Source organism: Oryctolagus cuniculus, chromosome 13, assembly GCF_964237555.1.
Source record: "Oryctolagus cuniculus chromosome 13, mOryCun1.1, whole genome shotgun sequence".
Classification (NCBI taxonomy): Eukaryota; Metazoa; Chordata; class Mammalia; order Lagomorpha; family Leporidae; genus Oryctolagus; species Oryctolagus cuniculus.
This window is the reverse complement of record NC_091444.1, coordinates 63,152,782-63,174,287: the sequence shown is the minus strand read 5'-3', so window position 1 is coordinate 63,174,287 and position 21,506 is coordinate 63,152,782. Positions and strand designations below refer to the sequence as shown.

Here is a 21,506-nt window from a genome sequence, read left to right as displayed (position 1 = left end):
TTTCAAGGAGTTAAATTTAAGACATGAAAATTTGTCATCATTTCAAATTAGTGACGAAGTTTAATTTTTTATTTATTTGTTTTTTCTTTTTTAATAATAGTGCTTACAACATTTTGTGGAGTTCATTTATTTTAGTTTCCCCGCCCCCTTGTAAAATATCTAGTAGAGAAGCTAATGAGTAAGCTTAACTTTTGAAAGGTAGTCAGTATCCGCTCTACTTAATTCAGAACACCACAGGCAAATTACTGATTATTTTCCTTTTAATTTCCAGAGAGGTAATAATGTACTTACAGAGATACATTGCTAATATTCTCTGGGGGGATTAGAGTAGGCAGACTTTTCACTCATGCTTTTAGGAGTTAAGTTAGTTCAACCCTTTATGAAATAAATTAAAACATGCTTATTTTGACTCTTAAATAAACCTGTTTTTTACTTGTTATGTTTAGATTATGTACAGAAAGTAAATTCATGCTTCAAATGTGATTTTTAATTTATAACTTACTGTAGCTGAACAATGAATAGAAGGTGTAGTTAAAACAGAAGGTTTTTTGTTTAAAGTTTATATGACGTTAACTTGTACTATAGTATACCATCTGTCACTTCAGTATTTTCACCACATACATGTTAAATTATTTTCACTTTTACTTGCAGACCCTAATCTTTCTGCAACCTTAGTAAGGAACCTATATATAGTTGTCTGTAAATGCTTTAAAAAACTGACAGCAAGTTTTTACTGTAATTGAATGGTGTTTATCTTTTGTTTGTTGACTTCTGTGAATTGTGCTTTTTCTGCCTCATTTAATGTTTAGATATTTTTGTTTTTAATGACTATTTACATGTAATTTCTCTTATTCTTGGAGAACATGCCCCTCTTATTGCATGCTGCTTAAAACATTTTTGCTTTACCATACAAATAGCTTTTGATGAGACTAGTTTTTGAAGCATTTTAATCCAGTTGTCTTAGAGAAACTAAAGTACTTTGAAAGGTTCAGAGAAAATGGAATTGATGGATAAACTGCAAAATTTTTTGAAAACCCGCATAGTTTTTTCATAATACACATTTTCTGTGAACTTTTTGAATACCTCTCATGTACTTTTGGATCCGTGGATCTTTGTGAACCCACAAAATGCTTGTAGACAGAAGATCTGGATATATTTTTGTTCTTCTGGGCACAGCTGGTGACAGCAGGTCTTGCTTTGTTTCATCATTTATTCCCCTTTCAGTGGAGGAGACATCAGTGGCACAAGGTCAAGCGGTGCCTTGGGCACCTAGATTGTGTTTGGGGGCATCACAGAATTCATGGAAAATTCACATTATCTTCCATTTTTATTCTTCAGCGAACTTTTTAAAGCCCCCTGGTATGTCTGTCTGCACTCAAGAGGTCTCCTATCTTGGGCTTCTGGGCCAAACCCACTTCCTTTTTCCCAAATAGAAAAGAGTTATACTACAAAGGGAAGAAAGGATTAGGAGCTGAACATTATATTTTCACTTGGTTCCATTTGTTGCACACATGACATTACTATTAGCTCTGTGTATGTTGTTGAAGGTCAGGCTATTTAATCTCTTACTAATTTTCATGCTTTTTCCTCCTAGTTTGTCAGTGGTGCTGTGCTAATAAAACTTACCTTTTGGACTTAAATTTTTCAAAGTGTATTCTTCAGGCATATATCTCAGAGAACTGATTGTTGTTTTGTTTTTATGGAGAATAAAAAGAGGGGAGGATGGAAAGATAGAGAAAGTATAGAAGAAAAGAAAGTTAATGTTGATGTTTAAAGTTCTTTCAGAGCAGTGTCATTTGCTTAACATGAGAAAATTTATTTTCAAGGGTCCAGGACTCACAGACTATTCAAATGTCAGAAATAATTTTACTTCTTTAAATGGGCTACTACTGACAACTTAAGACTCATATGCTGAGAGCAATTTTATTGAAGAGTAATAGCTAAGGATACTTTATTTGAAAAGTATAATAATGAATTTTTGTTAACTACAGGAATGTTTTATGCTTTCACATGTTCATTTTCTTCCTTTTTTTTTTTAAAGATTTGTTTATTTATCTGAAAGAGTTAACAGGGAAAAAGAGAGATCTTCCATCAGCTAGTTCACTCCCCAGATGGCCACAACAGCTGGGGTTGGGCCAGGCTGAAGTCAGGAGCTTCTTCCAGGTCTCTCACATGGGTGTAGGGACCCAAACACTTGGGCTGTCATCAGCTGCTTTCCCAGGCACATTTACAGGAATCTGGATTGGCAGTGGAGCAGCTGGGATTCAAACTGGCACCCATATGGGGTGCTGGCGTTGCAGGCAGCAGCTTTACCCCTATGCCACAGTGCTGGCATATTCATTTTCTTTCAAATTTAGGGCTCTTTAGCTTGACCGGCACTTTGTTAATGTGTCCATAGTAATTATTTCTCTACATTTAAGTTTAAAGCAGAAGAACAGTTCAGAATATAAAGTAAATAAGCAACATTACTGTAGTTGGTATGTCAATTTGAAGAGGAAACTTTTCTTCAGGGTTCTGCTGATAGAAGTGCTTTGGTAATTCCTGCCTCAGTTTTTCTATTATAATATTGATAAAAGATTTCCTTCCAGTAGTGGTTTGATAGGAGTTTTACAAATATTAAGGTAAACAGAACTATAGAACCACCTTTACACATGACCAAATAAAATATATGTAGTACAAAATTTATGTTTGAAGACTTAAAAATTCCTATTTGAATCAGAAGGCACTTGAGATTCATTATCATACATGTCATTATATCATTAAATGATATATTTTAGAAAGGGGTTCTGGTTAACAATTTTTTCCAGGGGATAAAAGGCAGTTTATTCTGAGTATAAGAGTACTTCAAGAAGCTCATGTAAAATAAATAGAGTAAGTTTATTTTTGTGTAGAAAAATTTGGAAATCCATGTGAAGGAAGGAAGCCAAGGTATGTGTAACTGGTGTAGGTCAAGGTGCTATAATAGAGGTTTCAAAAATAAAAAAAAAGGCATGAAGCTTGCAGCAGCATTGGTGTCTCTGGCAGGCCGAAGGGAGGCTGTGGTGGCCCTGTGGCAGGCTCCACTCTCACCTGCAGTAACCATTGAAGTCTAGTGGCTGCTGGCCCCCATGCGGCACGCAGCTGCTGTTGCTGTCCTTTTACAGGGGCAAGGAGGGGGTGTATGGCTGCAGGTCACATGGTCAATGACAGGTGGGACCAAGCTCTGCGCTGCCACTTGGCTGGGTTCCCAATATGCAGCTGGCCGAGAGGTAGACTCTGGCCTGGGCTCTTCTGCCCAGGTGTTTGCGGCTGTCCATGGTGTTCCGCAGAGCCAGAGGCCCTGGGCTGACCACTCAGTGTCTCAGGTGAAGTCCAGCCCCTGATGGGATGTGAGATTGTGGGCAGGTCAGCCCTGGTCTTTAGCCTGGGTTTCCACATCTGTGAAATGGCAGTCAGGACTGGAGATCTGGGAGGCCATTCCAAGTCTATGGTGTGGTATCTCCAGACATGTTCACGTCGTAGCTGCTGGTAGGCGGCATAGCTTGAAGTCAATGGCCCAGAATGTCTCTGCCAGTGGGGAGTCTTCTTTAAGGAATACTCAGAGGCTGGGATGAGCACGCCACTGCACCAGATCTCTGCCATTCCATCCCAGGATGCTCGCTCTGCTCACATCTGCAGAAATAAGACCAAATAAAAGGAGGAGGAGGAACAGAATGAGAAGATTTTGGGATATTCCATCAGTCATTCAAGCAACAATTCTCAGGCTTTGAGGCCTCCATCAGCCTTCTCTTGCACCTCTTCATGCCATCCAACCAGGATTGTGAAGGAGAAGTTGAGAGCCCTTTGACAACACCCTGCCACTGCACTGGAAGCCTCCTCTTCATGCACCAGGCCTGCCTGCTGTGGTGGATCAAGATCTCTGACGGATGGTGCTGCGAACTCAGCAAGTATGAGTTCTTCATAGAGACCAGGCTGAATCCTTTGAGGAAGTGAGAGAAACTGCAGAAGACCGCCAGCGAATGCAAGGTGATCTTGTGCTCGGTGACGTGCCATGTTATTGCCATCACCTGTATAGTGTGTTCCTCGTATGTGCTCATTGACTGCATCAGTGGGATCATCAGGTAGGGACAGCTCACAGAAATCTTAGAGTGGCCGCTTTGGACTAAATCAGTGCTTGTGGCCATCAGCTTAACCATGGGACTTTTTTTTTTTTTTTTTTTTTTTTTTTGACAGCAGAGTGGACAGTGAGAGAGACAGAGAGAAAGGTCTTCCTTTTCCGTTGGTTCGCCCCCCAATGGCTGCTATGGCCGGCACGCTGTGCTGATCCGAAGCCAGGAGCCAGATGCTTCTCCTGGTCTCCCATGCAGGTGCAGGGCCCAAGCACTTGGGCCATCCTCCACTGCCTTCCATGGGACTTCTTTTAACATATATTCAGTGTAAAGTATATGTACAATTATGGAAGAAACTCAAGGCTTATGATAGAGTGATCTGTTTTCAGAATTGCTCAGGAACAAGCAAAAAGAATATTTTTGAAAAATCTGCACTAATAAAGCTCAACGTGGACAAAAAAAATGGAAGTAGAACCTGTCTCTCCCACCTAAACTCTTTTTGCACAGAGCCTGAAGACACTGGAGTAGAAGTCGTTAACATCAGACTATGGATGCTGAGGGTATAGTCCTTCTGTACATCTGTGAAGACCTGAAGGATATTGTTTATTGCCAATCGTGTACCTTTCTTATGTCCTTTAATGGCATAGACTGGGCAGGTGACTATTTTTAGAGGCTTCTCTTTTTCTGACTCCTCTTGGGTGACTGTCCTTGGAAGTCCTCCCCCTGCCAAGCTGCTCTATGGGAAGGGGAGATGCAGGACCCTGTGCAGCTGTGCTGGGGACTTGGCTGAGTTTGCTGTGGTGTTGAGCAGCAAAGTGATGCACTAGCATGCCAACCCTGTGACAGGCCTCACACAGCTGGCCCTTCCCACGTTGGGAATGCCCAACCATGGAAGAGGGTCCCTGTGCACTAAGGAGAGCTGGGAAGGTGGGATGGCACAGCTGCTCCAGACTCCAGACACAAGCTCCTTCTGCCCTCTGCTGATGTGGCCACATGAGCTGTCTCGGGACAGGCCTGGCATTCTGTGTCTGGTGAACAGCATTTTACAAGAGAATCTTTGTGTTGTGATATATGTGTCCAGTGGAATTGACACTTAACATTGTATTTAGAAATCTTCCCTATTTTGCCCTTGCTATCATTATACGTCCTAGTAGATCTACAACCTTTTTTGTCTTACCTGTTCCAAGAAGTGAGACTCCTGCTTGGAGTCCGTGAGACTTGTAACTTGACGATAGGACATGCAGATCTAAGGCTTTTCACAGATTGCATGGGGAGAATGGACGCTAAGCAGCTGTTAGAGGATAAGTCCTGTAGTTTTGAACCGGTTCTCTGACAAGTCCTTATCTCAGAAACCTGCTCCTTTTTTTTTTTTTTTTTTGTCAACACTGAGAAAAGAAGGTTCTGAGATCTAAGTGGGAGGGAAGGAAGTTAGCAATTGGAAGAGAACTGGATATTTAGAAATGCTTCCCACACTGACTACACTGAAGGAGCAGATGCATGCATCTGTCTGGAGTATGTGCTGTGGGTGCTCCCACACCTGCTTACTTGCCTGCCAGCTTCTGTGTGGGGAGGCTCTGTGGAAATATGGTTGAGGGCTGAGGGCCAAGGGGCAGTCTCTGGAATGAGAGACAGGTGACATCACTCCCTAGCCCCATGCACACCCATCATCACTGTAACTGTACTGAACAGCGGCCTTAGCCTCATTTTTGGTCTGTTCTGTCATCACAGATAACCTCATGTACCATTTTTCATAAAACATTGAAACCAAAAGTATTACCATCACATGACCTTTTCCTTGAAAAGCTCTGCTTAAAATGTGGTTTTAAAACCAGTTTCATGGTGGCAGGCAAATAATCAACCCTAGGAGAGGATAAGGGGCTAGCCACAGAGGAGCAGACCAGCCACCAGCATCTGCAATGCCTCCCAGGATGTGGGGTGAGGTGCCTGGGGGTCCCGGCCTGTGCCTCTTTGAGCCAGAGTTGCCCTATCTGTTCTGTTAGAGGACAAAGCAAACCCAAGGCAATGTCTTTGCCTTTGGAGTAGGAGCCCTGGCCTCCTTTTAAAAGCCAGCAGGAGGCAGAAAGGTGTCCAAGCTCAGGGCCAGGGTTCGTGGAGCAGGCCTTGTCCTTGCTGTGGGGTCACAGGTCCTGGTCTGTACAGCTGCCATGCAGGGACCTTCCCCTGGCCAAGCAGGTGCTGTCCAGCTGCTGCTGACACCCGAGGCCAGCTGCCCCCTGTCTCCAAGACTGTAGCTCACATCTGTGTCCACTGTGCCCCCAAGTGCAATTATCCACGGCCCTTCTCAGCCTGGGAACATCAGGCAGCTACAGACTTGTCCACTTTGGGGAGCTGGCTCCCAGGGCAGCCCTGCCATGGCCCTTGGGACTGGTTTTGTACACTTCTCCCTGCTATCTCCAATAGCGAATGAGTGGTGAAGTGACGACCACAATGGATTTTTTAAAGTGTGCATCCCTATCCCCTGAAACAACCACGAAGCAACTTCCTTTAACTTGGACACAGGTATAAGCTACATATAGTCTTGGAGACCTTGGGTGTTTAACTTGGAAAGCTCCGAGACTTAGCGAGGGAGGTGTGCTTCGGTGGTGATAGCCATGGATATCCCTCCCAGTGGGTCTGGCACCTGGTTCGAGTGAGATGCGTCCAGAACCATGTTTGACTCCTACGCCCAGCCAGATGCTCCCCTGAAGGCCTGACTCCACTTCATTCCCTCTGCCATCTGCGTGTTTTCCCTCCTGACCACCCCTTTGGCTTTCTGTTCATCTGCAGGTCTAGCTCAGCGTCTGATCCTTTAGACCCTTCCACCTGCCTGGGACTCACTTGCCAAGAGGCAGAAGCAGGGGCACCCTCTGGCATCAGCAGGTCTGCCTCTGCCCCTTTGGATTGCCTGCACTCATCTGCCAGCTGGCTTTTGAGGGGCCTGTTTCCCCTGCATTTGGCGCCTGGCTTTCATGGGAGAATAGCTTTGGGCTGAGCCATATGGAAACCTGGGAAGAGGTCTCAGGGCCAGGAAGATTGGTGCTTGCAGGCTGGGAGAGCCGTATGAGGGGTGTCACCAGCCAGCCCACTCTGACATGGGCTCCTGACAGTGGCTACCTGTTGGGGCCTTAAGCCTGAGGCTGACCACTGACCAACAAGGGCCAGTACAGACACTCCCTGACAAGGGAGAGGTAAGGTCGATGGGTCAAACACACGGCAAGCACCCGTGAGTTCTGTCGAAGCAGGAACACTTTATTGAGGAAGTGTACAGGCTTATAAAGCTTACAAAAGACATGCGCAGTAGGGGAGCCAGTCAGTGAAAAGGTCATGCAGGCATGGGTGGACCACACACAGGGGCATCTTAAGCAAAGTTTAGGGATCATGCACTGTCCATGTGTCTGGAACTAAAGTGGACCTAACCCTGCCGGTGGTCTGACCTTAGGTAGCTTAACTGCAGCAGCCGCAGACATGCCCCTCGAACATCCACCAGGTGCCATATTGTAATGGAGATTTTAGGCAATGCCCAACAGCTACCAGCAGCAGGCTGATTTCTGTGCTCAAGTTTATTGCCAGACTTCCTTGAAAACCCTGTGAAAAGTCTCTCCCTATACCAGGCCTCTGATGCCTCTCCTTTTCTTTGTCCTCTCTTACTGTCTTCACCTGTGTAGGCCTGGTTTCCAAACCTGTGGGTATGCCTCATTTGGCCATAGGCCTGCAGGCCCCAGCAGGCAGCTGGGCAGATTCAGGAGGCTCAGGAACTACCCGTAGGGCTGGGGTGGTGGGCTGCAGGGCTGAGGAGGGCTGCACTGCCCACCAAGGTAAGGATCCTCCATGTGATGGGTGTGACTGCCTCAAACACATTTCAAATTCTTCCCCCTTGAATTGGGTCTGAAAAGCACAATTTCCGTCTCCAGTCCAGAGACAGACAAACGTACGGAAATGAGCATTTAACTTGATCAAGTTGTGCACCTGATTAGTGTACAGCTCAATGAAGCACTTAAAGCAAGTTGATTTATTATAGAAACCAAATTTACACTGGCATATGTGGCATAGTTTCTAAAAGGCACTTCACATTTGAAATTTTTCTTATTAGTTTCTTAGGTAATGTAAATATCTAGTTTTGTATTCTTTTGTGTACGTTCACTGTGTTTCAGTGTTACCACTCTAGTCATTTTCTGCAGGGAGAGCTGTCTGTGCAGTACATGATGGTGCCTAACTGCAGCAATAAAGCTGGTCTTTGCAGAGGAAAACATAATGTATGAAATTTTGCACAGATACGAGATAGAAAAGCATATAGTTAATGGGTGACCAAACTGAAGATAGGGCAAAGCTGTCTAAATAATGGCTGAGTGCCAGCTAAGGAGTGCATGTATTATTTTATGTGCTTTGAAGATGTTTTTGAACAGAACAGTAACATCATATCTGTATTAAAGGATGATAACTGTGAAGATGTTGTATAGAATTGTGTGTATGAGAGAGTTTATAGAGAGATTGTGGTGATCTGTTTCAAAAGTTAATGTGCAAGATACGGAAGACCTGAGAAAAGATAGTGTTAATGAAGGCACAAATAAATGAGAGATGTGGAAGTGTTACAGCTGACAGCATTGAATGTTTGCCATAATGGTAATGCAGAATTTAAAATGATCCCATGGTTGACCAACTGAGAGATTGTTAAGAGTAGGGAACAGAAAAGGCAAGGAGGAATAAAAGAGGCTGTATCTTAAGCCTGCTGACAGAATGGGAGGCAAACTATGGCTCTGAAGCCTGTGCAGCCAATGAAAGCTAAGAATCATAGTTACAAAGCTCATTCACAGAGAAACAACACTGGAAGCTGTGATAGAGGATACTGTCATCAAGGATTGGTGATTAAACTACAGATACTGCTGATTTATGGAGGCTAACCTAAATTGCAGAGAGGCAGTATAGACAAATGGTCAAGATTATAGACTCTGGAATCATACCATCTAGACTCAAACCCAGTTGTACCACAAGATCTGTGTAACTCTGGAGAAGTTAATTAACTGTTGTAGTGATCTCATCTGTAAAATGGACGTCATAGTTTCAACTTACAAGAGTTGGCACTTTTTTTTTTAAAGGTTTTATTTATTTATTTGAGAGGTAGAGTTACAGACAGAGGGAGAGACAGAGAGAAAGGTCTTCCATCTGCTGGTTCAGTCCCCAGATGGCCGCAACGGCTGGAGCTGTGCCAGTCCGAAGCCAGGAGCCAGGTGCTTCTTCCCAGTCTCCCATGCGGGAACAGGGGCCCAAGGACTTGAGCCATCTTCTGCTGCTTTCCCAGGCCATAGCAGAGAACTGGATTGGAAGTGGAGCAGCCGGGACTAGAACTGGTGTCCATATGGTGTGCCGGTGCCGCTGACGGAGGATTAACCTACTGCACCAGCCCCAAGAGTTGACACATTGAAGCTTGTATTTAACCTAGTGATTGACATATAGGGTATGTCAGAAGTTTATAAAATTGTGTTTTATGTAAAAACTGTAAATGGATTTCAAAACCTTAAATCCCATTTTTTTGCAAGTGTGCTTGTACAATAAGCTGTCAGTATAATTAGTTATGTTTAAAGAAGAGTACCAAGAAAACAGTGATATTTGAGTATAACTAGAACTTTAAGATTTCAGAAGTTTTCTGTGTCTCTCATAAATTTAGATTTATGAGAATCCAGATATAACTGAGTTTCAGAATCAACATTAAGTTCCAACAATTTAGAAAATATTCCCTCAGCCGGCTCTGTGGCACAGCAGGTTAATCCTCTGCCTGCAGTGCCGGCATCCCATATGGGCGCTATTTCTAGTCCCGGCTGTTCCTCTTGCGATACAGCTCTCTATGGCCTGGGAGAGCAGCAGAAGATGGCCCAGGCGCTTGGGCCCCTGCACCCACGTGGGAGACCTGGAAGAAGCTCCTGGCTTCGGATTGGCACAGCTCTGGTCATTGTAGCCACCTAGGAAGTGAGCCAATGAAAGGAAGACTTTTCTCTCTGTCTCTCCCTCTCTGTGTCTGTAACTCTGTCACTCAAATAAATAAATAAAATCTTTAAAAAAAAAAAAGAAAATATTCCCTGAGGCTTACCTTATTTGTTGCTAGGAGTCCTAACTAAGATTTTGTCTAAGTTTTCAGTGCAAACTCATTACTTCAAAATAATTTTGTCCTATTGGCCCAAGTAAAGTCCCTGACATTTTTTAGATAAAAGGCTTTTATTAAGTATTTTACACATATTTTTGTTAATGGAATTCAAATAAAAGGAATACTGATCAAATGTATTTGAAAATATTTCAGAATAGAGCTGTAGTTTATAATTTTCAAGCCTAATATATTTATAGTCAAAGTTCTGAATATGTTATCATCTTAACAATAATAAGAACCAATTCCTGTGATGTGTGTGTGCGTGTGTGCGTGTGTGTGTGTGTGTTGTTTTGGTTTTTGGTAGGAGCCAATTAAATTTAGTGGCCAGATTTAAATAGTTTGGGTTTCCTTATAGTCTATAAAGTACCAATATGAGGCTTTTCTATGTATTGCATTTATTTTAGTAAACAATTATACTATAGTTGGGGGTGTGGCTGCATGTGTGCTTTGAGAATACTGAAGTGTCTTTTGTTTTAGAGGAAATACTATGAAGAAAAAAATACTTTGTCAAGGAGTAAGATATATCTGCTAAATCAGTTTTAAACCTAACTTATTGGTTTATAATAACCTAAAGTTTAGCCATGACTGGGTTCTGTTATTTTGTTGGGCTAGATCAGATCCAAATAGCAAGAGTAAGGGATTAAAACAAACCTTCAAGCTCAGAGGACAGTTATTCCTCCATATCTCTATCACATATCTCTGTCACTATCCCTTCATCTTCAGCTTTTCCCTGGGGTGTCTTTCTCTACTTCTCTGCCAGCACTCTGGCTGTCTGAAACATTCCTCATTGAATAAGGACTGTCAGGTGACAGCCCACCAATTAGTTAGTCTTTCTGGTGGAAATGGCATGGATTTGCTAAGACTTTCAAAGTTACCATTTTACCATGACCTCTCTATTTGTGGTTTCCTTGATGTATGTAAAACATTAATAAGTCTAATTTTAAGACTGTCCCCACATTTTGCCAAATATAACTTATCTGTGCTGCTAAGCTAGTAACTATATTTAATTTCATTGACAATAATGAGAGGTACCTTTATCTAAAAAAATAAATGATTTCCTGCCCCTTTTGGTGGACAGAAGTAAACTCTATATTCTTTCTAAAAACTCCACTGCCCTGTTTGGGCCACTGAATAAATTGTTCTTATTGTCCAAGAACAGCTTTTTTTTAATATTCTGTCTTTGTTATCATTTTTTAAAAGATTGATTTATTTATCTGAAAGGCAGAGTTATACAGAGAGGCAGAGGCAGAGAGAGAGGGAGAGAGAGAGAGGTCTTCCATTCACTGGTTCACTCCCCAGATGGCCGCAACGGCTGGAGCTGTGCCCAAACAAAGCCAGGAGCCAGGAGCTTCTTCCAGGTCTCCCATGATGGTGCATGGGCCCAAGCACTTGGGCCATCTTCTGCTGCTTTTCCAAGCCATCAGCAGGAAACTTGATAGGAAGTGGAGCAGCTCGGACACGAATAGGGACCCATATGGGACGAGGGTGCCATAGGCGGATGCTTAACCTACTGTGCTACAGCACCAGCCCCTTCATTAAGGTTTTGTAATATTGAATGAAACTGTCACTAGAATCTATCACAAAGGAAGAGGAAGATCTTTCCTTTTGAGTAGGAATCTTTTTTTGTGAATGTTTGGTGTAGTTGGAATTTTGGTTAAATATATGAGTTAATCTTTTAAGCATCTTGAGGCCTAACCTTATTCTGATTCTTGTTGTATTATCAGAACATGGAATCATCTACCACTATGTTGTCAATGCCAAATGAAAGTTTTGGAATATAAATAGTGCCTAGGTTCTCTGTTAACTTACAATCTCCATTTCATTTAGGATTTTCTTTAATATCCTGTTATAACTCAATATTGGTAGTCCCTGAATATTTTAAATTCCTGATTCCAAATTTAGATTTTTAAATAAAACTCTAAAATTTTTTTGGTTACCTTACACCATTTTTATCTAGCTACAATTAATTTTCTATCTGGAAAAAGAAAATATGAGAAATCATGTGTCTGTTATAAAATTATACAGTTATAAAACATTTCAAGGATCCATTTATGGATTATTCTTGCTTGTTTATATTCAACCTTCATATGTTAGTCTTATTTACTTATTTATTTATTCATTTACTTATTACTTTAGCTCATTTTAATTTTTTAAAGACTTATTTTATTTGAAAGGTAGAGTTACAAAGAGAGGTTTTTTTTATTTATTTATTTACTTATTTATTTGAAAGTCAGAGGTATTGAGAGAGAAGGAAGGGCACAGAGAGGAAAATCTTTCATCAGCTGGTTCACTCCCCAAATGACTTCAGTGACCGGGGCTGGGCAGGCTGAAGCCAGGAGCCGGGTGCTTCTTCTGGCTTTCCCACATGGTGCAAGGGCCCAGGGACTTGGGCCTTCTGCTGCTTTCCCAAGCACGTTGGGCCAACTTCCGCTTTCCCAGGCCCATGAGCAGGGAACGGGATGGGAAGTAGAGCAGCCGGGACTTGAACTAACGCCCAAATGGGATGCTGGTACTGCAGGCAGCAGCTTAACTGCTGTACCACAACACTGGCCCCCTTTACCTCATTTTAAGATTCAGGGTTTAAAATGTGGAATTCATGCTGAACCACATTTCTTTGAATATTTAACTGAATTTATTAGGATCTGCTTAACCTGTTTGTGGTGGTAACATGTCTCCTGTATTAAAGTCTTATCAAGAACTGAAGATGGACATGTGACTTCATAACAATCCAAAGATCTCATTAAAACTGTGTGCTTTCTAATGCAAAAGGAAGAAGAGATCCAGTTAAGTAGCAGAGTAGTAATATAAACGTGCTTATGTTTATTGCTTTTTTTTTTAAAAAAGATTTATTTATGTATTTGAAGGCAGGGTTACAGAGAGACAGTGGCAGAGAGAGAGATCTTCCATCTGCTGGTTTACTCCCCAAATGGCCAGAGCTAGGCCAATCTGAAACCAGGAGCCAGGAGCTTCCTTCTGGGTCTCCCATGTGGGTGCAGGGTCCCAAGGACCTGGCCCTTCTTCTGCTGCTTTCCCAAGTGCATCAGCAGGGAGCTGGATTGGAAGTGGAGCAGCCAGGACTCAGTTGATGGCTTTACCGGCTACACCACAGCACTAGCCCCACATTTACTGCTTTTAACAGCTGAGAAAAATCTCAAAACCAGAAGTTTTTTGGGTGTATAATTATGAGATTTAAAAACCAAATAGATGTTTTAGAATTGCACCTTTATGACATTGAAGCCACATCTGGGTACTTATTTTTGTACTATTAAGAATTGTGGGTGTGTGTATAGTGTAGTAAGAAGAAAACTGTATCTTGTTTGTAGACAGGGCATTTTCAAGTATCTTTGGTCTTATTAAGCATTCATACTTTGTGGCTAATGATTTAAAATTCATTATTTCTCATCTTCATCTTGAAACGAGGTTAACAACAGTTCTTCATTGATTGGAGAACATGTAGACTACGCCCTCAACTATAGATGATGACAAAGTTGAAAAACTTACATGTTCTGTTTTACAGTTCCAGCTGCCAGCAAAGAGATAACTTTTTAACTTGAGTCTTATCCTGTCTTTATCTGATATCTTAAAAGTAAGTTTTTTCCTAAGTTGTTATGAATAATACAAATTTTAAATGAGATATTGGTGAGTCAGTTTGCTAATATTCCATGTTGGTTTTTTTGTTTTTGTTTTTTCTTTCTTCCCATGCCTTGTAAACAATCACTGTACTTGTTATTTTGTTTGAAAAGAAAGATAAAGCTAATCACTGAGAAGCAATAATAATAGGATAAAGCAAGTGGATTAAAATTTGTTTTTACTCTTTACCTAGAATAGAGTTAATCCTCTGTTTATAAAGTTTTTTGTTTGTTTTTAAATATTTATTTATATATTTGAAAGGCAGAGTTAGAGAGAGGCAGAGGCAGAGAGAGAGGGGGGTATTCCACCTGCTGGTTCACTCTCCAGATGGCTGCAATGGCTAGAGCTGAGCTGATCTGAAGCCAGAAGCCAGGAGCCTCTTCCCAGTCTCCCACATGGGTACAGGGACCCAAGGACTTGGGCCATCTGCTGCTGCTTTCCCAGGCCATAGCAGAGAGCTGGATTGGAGGTGGAGCAGCTAGGCTTGAACTGGTGCCCATATTAGATGCTGGCACAGCAGGCTCTACCCGCTAGGCCACAGTGTTGGTCCCTGTGTATAAAGTTAAATGAAAATAGATCTTAATGGAAAACAGGACAGGGAACAGGAAAGGGAAGAGGAGGAGAGGTAAGAGAGAAAGTGAGAAAGCGAGTACAGTGGGAAGAATTACTATGTTCCTAGTGTTATATTTATGAAATACATGCAAATAAATAAATAGATGAAATCAATGAAAAAACAACAACAAAACTTGTTTTTAGGGGCTGGCATTGTGGCATAGCAGATAAAGCTGCCGCCTGTGACTCCAGCATCCCATACAGGCGCCTATTCATGTTCCGGCTGCTCCACTTACACTCTGGCTCCCTGATAATAACCTGGAAAAAGCAGTGGACAATGGTCTATGTACTTGGGCACCTGACAACCTTGTGAGAGACCCTAAAGAAGCTCCTGTCATTGTCTTGGCCTAGCTCATGCTGTTGTTATCTGGGAAGTGAACCAGCAGATGGAGGATCTCTCTCTCTCTCTCTCTCTCTCTCTCTCTCTCTCTCTCTTTTTCTGACTTTAAAATAAATAAATAAATCATTAAAAAAAAAACCCAAACACTGGATTTTAGCCAAATGCATATAAATATTTTCTTCATACCTGTTTTTGTAATTTCAGGATCTGATGCAGGCTCCTTGATTTTTTTTTTTTTTTTTTTTTTTTTGACAGGCAGAATGGACAGAGAGAGAGAGAGAGACAGAGAGAAAGGTCTTCCTTTGCCATTGGTTCACCCTCAAATGGCCACCACAGCCAGCGCACTGCGGCCGGCGCACCGCCCTGATCCGATGGCAGGAGCCAGGTACTTATCCTGGTCTCCCATGGGGTGCAGGGCCTAAGTACTTGGGCCATCCTCCACTGCACTCCCTGGACACAGCAGAGAGCTGGCCTGGAAGAGGGGCAACCGGGACAGAATCCAGCACCCCGACCAGGACTAGAACCCGGTGTGCCAGCGCCGCAAGGCGGAGCCGTGGCGCCGGCTGCTCCTTGATTCTTAAAAAGAATTATTGTCCTTTATTATTTGTCTTACTGGAGATTAGATAATTTTTATTAATCACTCACCATACATTTATTTGTCACTGTTGAGGCGATATAGTGACACAGAACTTGTGTTCTAAAGGATTTTATAATTGGTATAAGGGTTGAAATCTAACCTAGACCTTTGGGGAAACTGGGAAAAGGGCACCCTAGATCTCTATTAGTTTCTATAACTGCATGTTGTAGAATCTGTAGTTATTCAATAAAAATTTCAATTAAATAAAGCTAATTCATAGAAATGGCAAAATGCCTAAGTATGATGTAATGTTATATTAAACTGTGTACAAATTTTAAGTGCTAATGCAGTTCACAGGTCAGTGAAGATCAGAGTGCTCAACGAGATCTCCAAGGGAAAGAAATTGGAATCAAGCTTGGAAGGTTGTCTAGAATTTGGAAGGTGAAAGAGGAAGGGAGCCAGGCATTCCAGTGAGGTGTTCTTTGAGTTGTATGTGCCTGGGGAGTAGGATAGTCTATACTGACAACAGTAGGAGTGTGTAGTAGGGAAGAACAGAAAGTCAAAGTGGCAGGTGAAAATAGGCACTATTGAATCTTAAATTTCAGCAAAGCAGTGAGGGAAAAATGGATTTAAAAGTTTTGATAGGTGATTGAAGTGAAATTGTTCCTGAGGAGTACTTGATTTCATATAGCAGATACTTTCAGAGAAAAAAAAATGATCAAGTAAGCTAGGAGTGTGTCAGACTAAAACATTCGTGAACAGGAACAAAGATGTTAAGTGTTTGTTCGAAGAAAAGACAAAGGGATCATAGTGAAGGAAAACTTGATAGAACTTGGTGTCTGTGCAGTTAAAAAGAATTGAAAACTTTAATCAGTATATGCTAGTTAATCAAGGTTAACCAACATATATTGATTGTCTTAAGGATCTTTAAAACACATTGATGTTATCAAATGTGATATTGTGAAATATTTTCTTTGACACATCTGTTATTACCTTTTAAATTCCTTACAATTATTAAACCAGTAGAGAATAGGATAAGGTTTTATCTTTTCTGTCCTGTGTTCCTTGTAAGTTTCAAGAGACCCAGCAATGAGATTTACTTCATTTACTCAAATGTGTCTTTATAATAAAGTACGTTTATTTCAAATTGACATTTATGCTGATCTTAATCTGTGTTTGTTACTAAAGCTCTTCTAGAGAGTGTGGGTAGCCAAAAGTTTTTTTTTTTTTTTAATGACCTTAAGTGTCTCTCATTCTTAAGCTAAACTTATATTTTAACACTCTTATTATGTAAAAACTAGAATAAATTATTTCTTAAAAGCCAAGTCATTAGAGTAATGAAGTATTAGCTAGTTTTAAGATAAACAGAGGTTTGACTTGATGTCATTGGCTTAGTGTTAGGAATCCAAAGCTAGTTTTCTTCCTTAGAAGGCCATGAGTTGCTTTTTTCCAGTAATATCAAAAGAAACTTTATTCTATATAATGGTTTATGTGTGTACCATTTGGAACATTAGCTACATGTAGAAACTTGAAACTTCATATTCCATTAAAAACGAAGCAAATTTTTAGACTTAATTTAAAACCTAAAAGAATGTTTGTTAGCAGTGTAAATCAATAAAATCTGATAGTTTGCTTATATATATTGGTTAGTACATCTACTTGTGAATATTACATATTTAATAAGATATATAGGATTTTTAGCTTTTAATATGTCCTTTTAAACTTTTAACATAACCAAAGTCTATAATTAATATGTATTTTCCAGAATGCAATCCTTCAATGAAAAGTAACCTTGATGTAAATAAGAGGAATGCTATTACTGAAATAGGTTACCTAGGAAAGTCATAAATTTCATCACTGGAAGTACATACTTCATGTTATCTTACCCCCCCCCCTTTTTTTTTTACAAATAATATCTATACTTATTTCTGTAAAATTATTGAAATTGGATCAGTGGTTCCGATAGGAAAACAGACTAGTGTTACAGAACTGAACTCGTAATTTATACTTTGTACCTTTGAGCATTCACATTTTGTAATAAGGAACACAGAATTAAATGTGAAAACGTTAGGTTTTCAAATTGGCAAGCTTGAATTTTTATTGGTATTGCAAGGAACTCAAAGAATATGTTTGTGTTATTTTAGAATTTCCTCTACTAGCAGATTTAAACGAAATGAAAAATGAGAATAGAAACAGAGACTGCAGGCTTAAATTTAAAGAAAGGGTACGACTATAAAAGATGGAAAGAAATGCCTAATTATAAAATACTGCAGTAAGTGTAAAATGGAAGTGCAACAAAATTAATCTGGGAGCTTAGACTCAACAGTCCTATGGTAGATCATACTGTATGTTGATTTGTAAAATCTTCTGTTTCTCTTGGAAGACATCTGTAACTTTGTTTTTTTTTCCTTGATAATTTTATTTGCCTTGTTAGAATTACTAATATTAGTTTTAATAGATGATGAGATTTTTTTAAAAATGTGGATAAATTATTTTAGTGATCTATATTATTGAGTCAACTTTAAGATAAGAATTGCCATGTAAAGAAAGAGCTGGCATACGCACATCATACTTGGAAATGGAAAGAATGCTTCTTGGGTGCTTAGCTCATTTTAGGACAGCTTTTACTGCGTAACCTGCAGAGATGCTTTCTAATGAACACACATGGCTTTCCACAGTATCAGAAACTAAATTATACAAATGTCTGCATAAAACACTTTAAAAATAATTTTTTGATAAACAGATACTTGTATAATTTTTATCTTATCAAGTTTGTACTTTTTTTTTTTATTGTAGTTCATATATTTCAGGAAGCTGCAAAAATTGTACAGATGCTTTAATTAGTCCAAAATCCATCCAAAATGCTTAGAACTTGTAGTGTCTCAGATTTTTAATTTTTTTTAAATTTTGGAATATTTGCATATATATAATTACATAATATCTCTTGGGGATGGGATCCAAGTCTAAAAACAAAATTCATTTATGTTTCATATATGCCTTATATCCACTATATATAACATAATTTTGTGCTATGTTTAGTGCACCTGCATTTTGACTGTGACCTATTACATTATGAAGTCAGGTGTGGAATTTTCTACCTGTGATACCATGTTGGTGCTCAGATGTATGCTCACTCTGACAAGGGTGGGAAATATCCAACCCTCAGGCAGAATAAAGCCCACAAAACCATTTGGTCTGGTTCTGCCAAGGCAACCACAAGTAGACCTAAAAATTCAGAAATTTTATAGCAGGCTAATTTTTAAGTTACTAATTTCGTATGGCTCATGAGTGATATGTTAAAAATACCCAGATGTTCCTTGACAGAAATCTAACCCCTGAAAGGAACACTTTGAACCATTCTCAAAAGAATTGCATCAGTAGGTAACAAATTAGAAAAAAAAATTACATATTCAGTGATGTGAAATATAGCATGGCATAATGAAAACATCTGATTATACCACATCAATATTGTGACCTGTGTCAGAAAATAGTCACATGTACAACAAGATGATTAGTACTTCTATTACAGAGTAGTTGTGACAGTGAAATGAGTTGATAAGTATAAATCTTCTTTATTTCTGTAGCTAATTGTGCTCATCATTTTTTAGTATAAAGGTACTTATGTTCTAGTGGTGCTCACTATTTATTCTAAGCTCCATGGGCAGGCACCCTCACTGCTGCTTCTTCAGTGCTGTAGTCCTTAGAACCTAGCACAGTACTTGGCACATAATAAGTGATCAGTATACATTTGTTGATGTTCTTCCTACCTTTTACTACTGGTAAATAAAAGAGAAATTAAACATCTGTCATTTCTTGTAAAGTTTATATTTGACCACAAATTGCTTCTGTTGGTCCATAAGCTTCACTTAGTATCTCTTTTTAAATCTCATTAAATTTTTATGCACTAGGTGCATTCCTTGAGTTTTGTAGGCTCAGATATTGTGTAAGTCAAAAAAAAAATGTAACTTTGTACTTGTTTTGGATTTTGAAGTTGCAGATACTTTCCCATGTACTTTTGAGAATATTCACTCATTGTCAAATCTTTCCTGTAGAAGTAGGCAAATTGAGTATATGTATAAGGGATGCATAACTTAGAAAACTTGTATGTCTCCCTGAATTGAAATATTTTTTTAAGAAACATGGACATATCAATAAAAGTTTTTGGGAGTTTCTCCCTCTTAAATAGTGAATGCTAAAGAAGGTATTTATTTTCTCTTGATTACCCCTAAGTTGTTTCTTTGGTTTATATGGCTGAAAACACAAATGGCATTATGGAAATGGGTGCTAACCCTGGGATTGGTCCTGCCTTACCTACATCTTAAGTTTTATAAGCCACCCAGCTTCTGTGAGATTTTGTCCTCAATAATAGAAGCAGGTACTTCCTACCTTTAAAGAACTTTGTGAGCCTCAAATGACATAATGTATATTAAAGTGCTATGTTGGACTTCTTAACTGTTGGAACCATAGGCACCTTTGGCCATGGGGTGAAGCTTATGGAGCCCTTCTCAGAATATTTCTAAATGCATAAATATAAAATACTTGGAATGGCAAAGAATAAAATACTTAGAATGATATTACATTAAAATATACTTATCAGGATACTTTAAAGTGATATAATAATGTGGTATTTATTAACATATTAAATAACAATTGTGAATTTAGTGACTGCAATAATTTCGAAGAAATGATCATAGATTATGTTTCAAGGTACCTGTAGCAACTGTAATGTGACTTCTTGGTGTAAATCACCAGCCCTGCTAATTTTGCCCTGGTTTGTTGACTTATTTATAGTTGAAAGAAATGCTAAACATCAATTAGAGGTAATTGTTCTTTCATTGCCAAGTTCAGGGATTCCTTGACTTTTCTGCACCATCTCCAGGTTTAAGAACCCCTAAAATATATTAATGCTAATCATTACATTAACTGTATTTTAAAGGTAATATCTAATAGATTATTTTGAATTGTTTCATTAATATTTTTGGAATTAAAGACTAAGACTTCAAGTATAATAATAGTTAAATAGCATTTTCAAAGAATGTTAAGTTCGGAGTATGAATCTTAAGTTAGATATACAACTTATATAAGTGACTCTATCATGAATGGTTGTTTCTGGAGCTGTTATTTAAAAGGTATTAAACTTCTTTTCTAAAATTGTTACCAGGATCAGCCAAGATCTTGCTCTCATTGCTCGGGAGATCAACGATGTAGCAGGAGAGATAGATTCAGTGACTTCATCAGGCACTGCCCCTAGTACCACAGTAAGCACTGCTGCCACCACCCCTGGCTCTGCCATAGACACTAGAGAAGAGGTAGGAGATCTTCATGGAGAAATGCATAAGGTTCTTTCTTTTCTTTATTTCTTTTGCTTTTAGCTTTTTGCTTAGTTTATTTTAGTTATGTCCATCCTCAATGTTTGCATGCAGCTCTGCATTTTCCAACTTTGCTTTAGCAAATTTCTTTTATGTTTTTGTAACAAAATGAGTAAAGGCTAACCTTTGGTCTACTGTTAACATAAAGCTGTAAAATCATTTGGAATCAAAACTTTGCCTGCTGATTTCTGGTCCATATCTTCACTTGAAATGTGAATAAAAATTGTATCTGAAAGCAAACCAAACTTTAATAAATAACTGAAAAAGTTTCTATACAATTTGACTAGGAATATACTTCAGTTAAAAAGGTATTTTCATTGTTAGTTAACTAGGAGACATCTTGATAACAAAGAGAAAAATTATACAATTTCACTAATTCAAATAATAATTATGTTGAAGAATACATACACAATGATACTTTGAAAATTAAGTAGTATACATATATATACAAAAAAAGCATAAAATTTCAGAATATTCTTATAAGCTGTGGAACATTAAGTTAGCATATGAAGACCATTGCCTATCCCAAACCAAGACCTCTCACAATACAACTGAGGGGGCACCATTTGCATAACATTGTTACAGAATGTACCTTTAACATATAAAAATTAATGGTTCCCTTGGAAACCACAGGGACTTGGTTCTTAGACACCCCACAAAGAATACAATCTGAGCCTCCGGAAGTCCCTTATAGAAGATGGGATAGTATTTGCATATAACCTATGCATATCCTCTTGCCTTCTTCAAACCAGAC

General features: G+C 39.5%; 1 protein-coding gene and 1 pseudogene across 20 annotated transcripts in view; both read left to right on the top strand.

Moving 5' to 3' along the window:
* The window catches only part of CEP170 (centrosomal protein 170), a 152,099-nt gene that overhangs the window by 110,432 nt on the left and 20,161 nt on the right, over positions 1 to 21,506 (top strand). For 10 of the 20 annotated variants that reach the window (XM_070055598.1, XM_070055601.1, XM_070055593.1 and 7 more), the window contains one exon: positions 20,545 to 20,722. In XM_070055598.1, the coding sequence (XP_069911699.1) occupies positions 20,545 to 20,722 (178 nt within the window). Of the gene's footprint in view, positions 1 to 13,741; positions 13,811 to 20,544; positions 20,723 to 21,506 lie in introns of those variants that run through there. The other 10 variants (XM_070055603.1, XM_070055594.1, XM_051820781.2 and 7 more) reach the window with 3 other exon arrangements.
* On the top strand, positions 2 to 8,794 carry LOC103351014 (E3 ubiquitin-protein ligase MARCHF8-like; annotated as a pseudogene).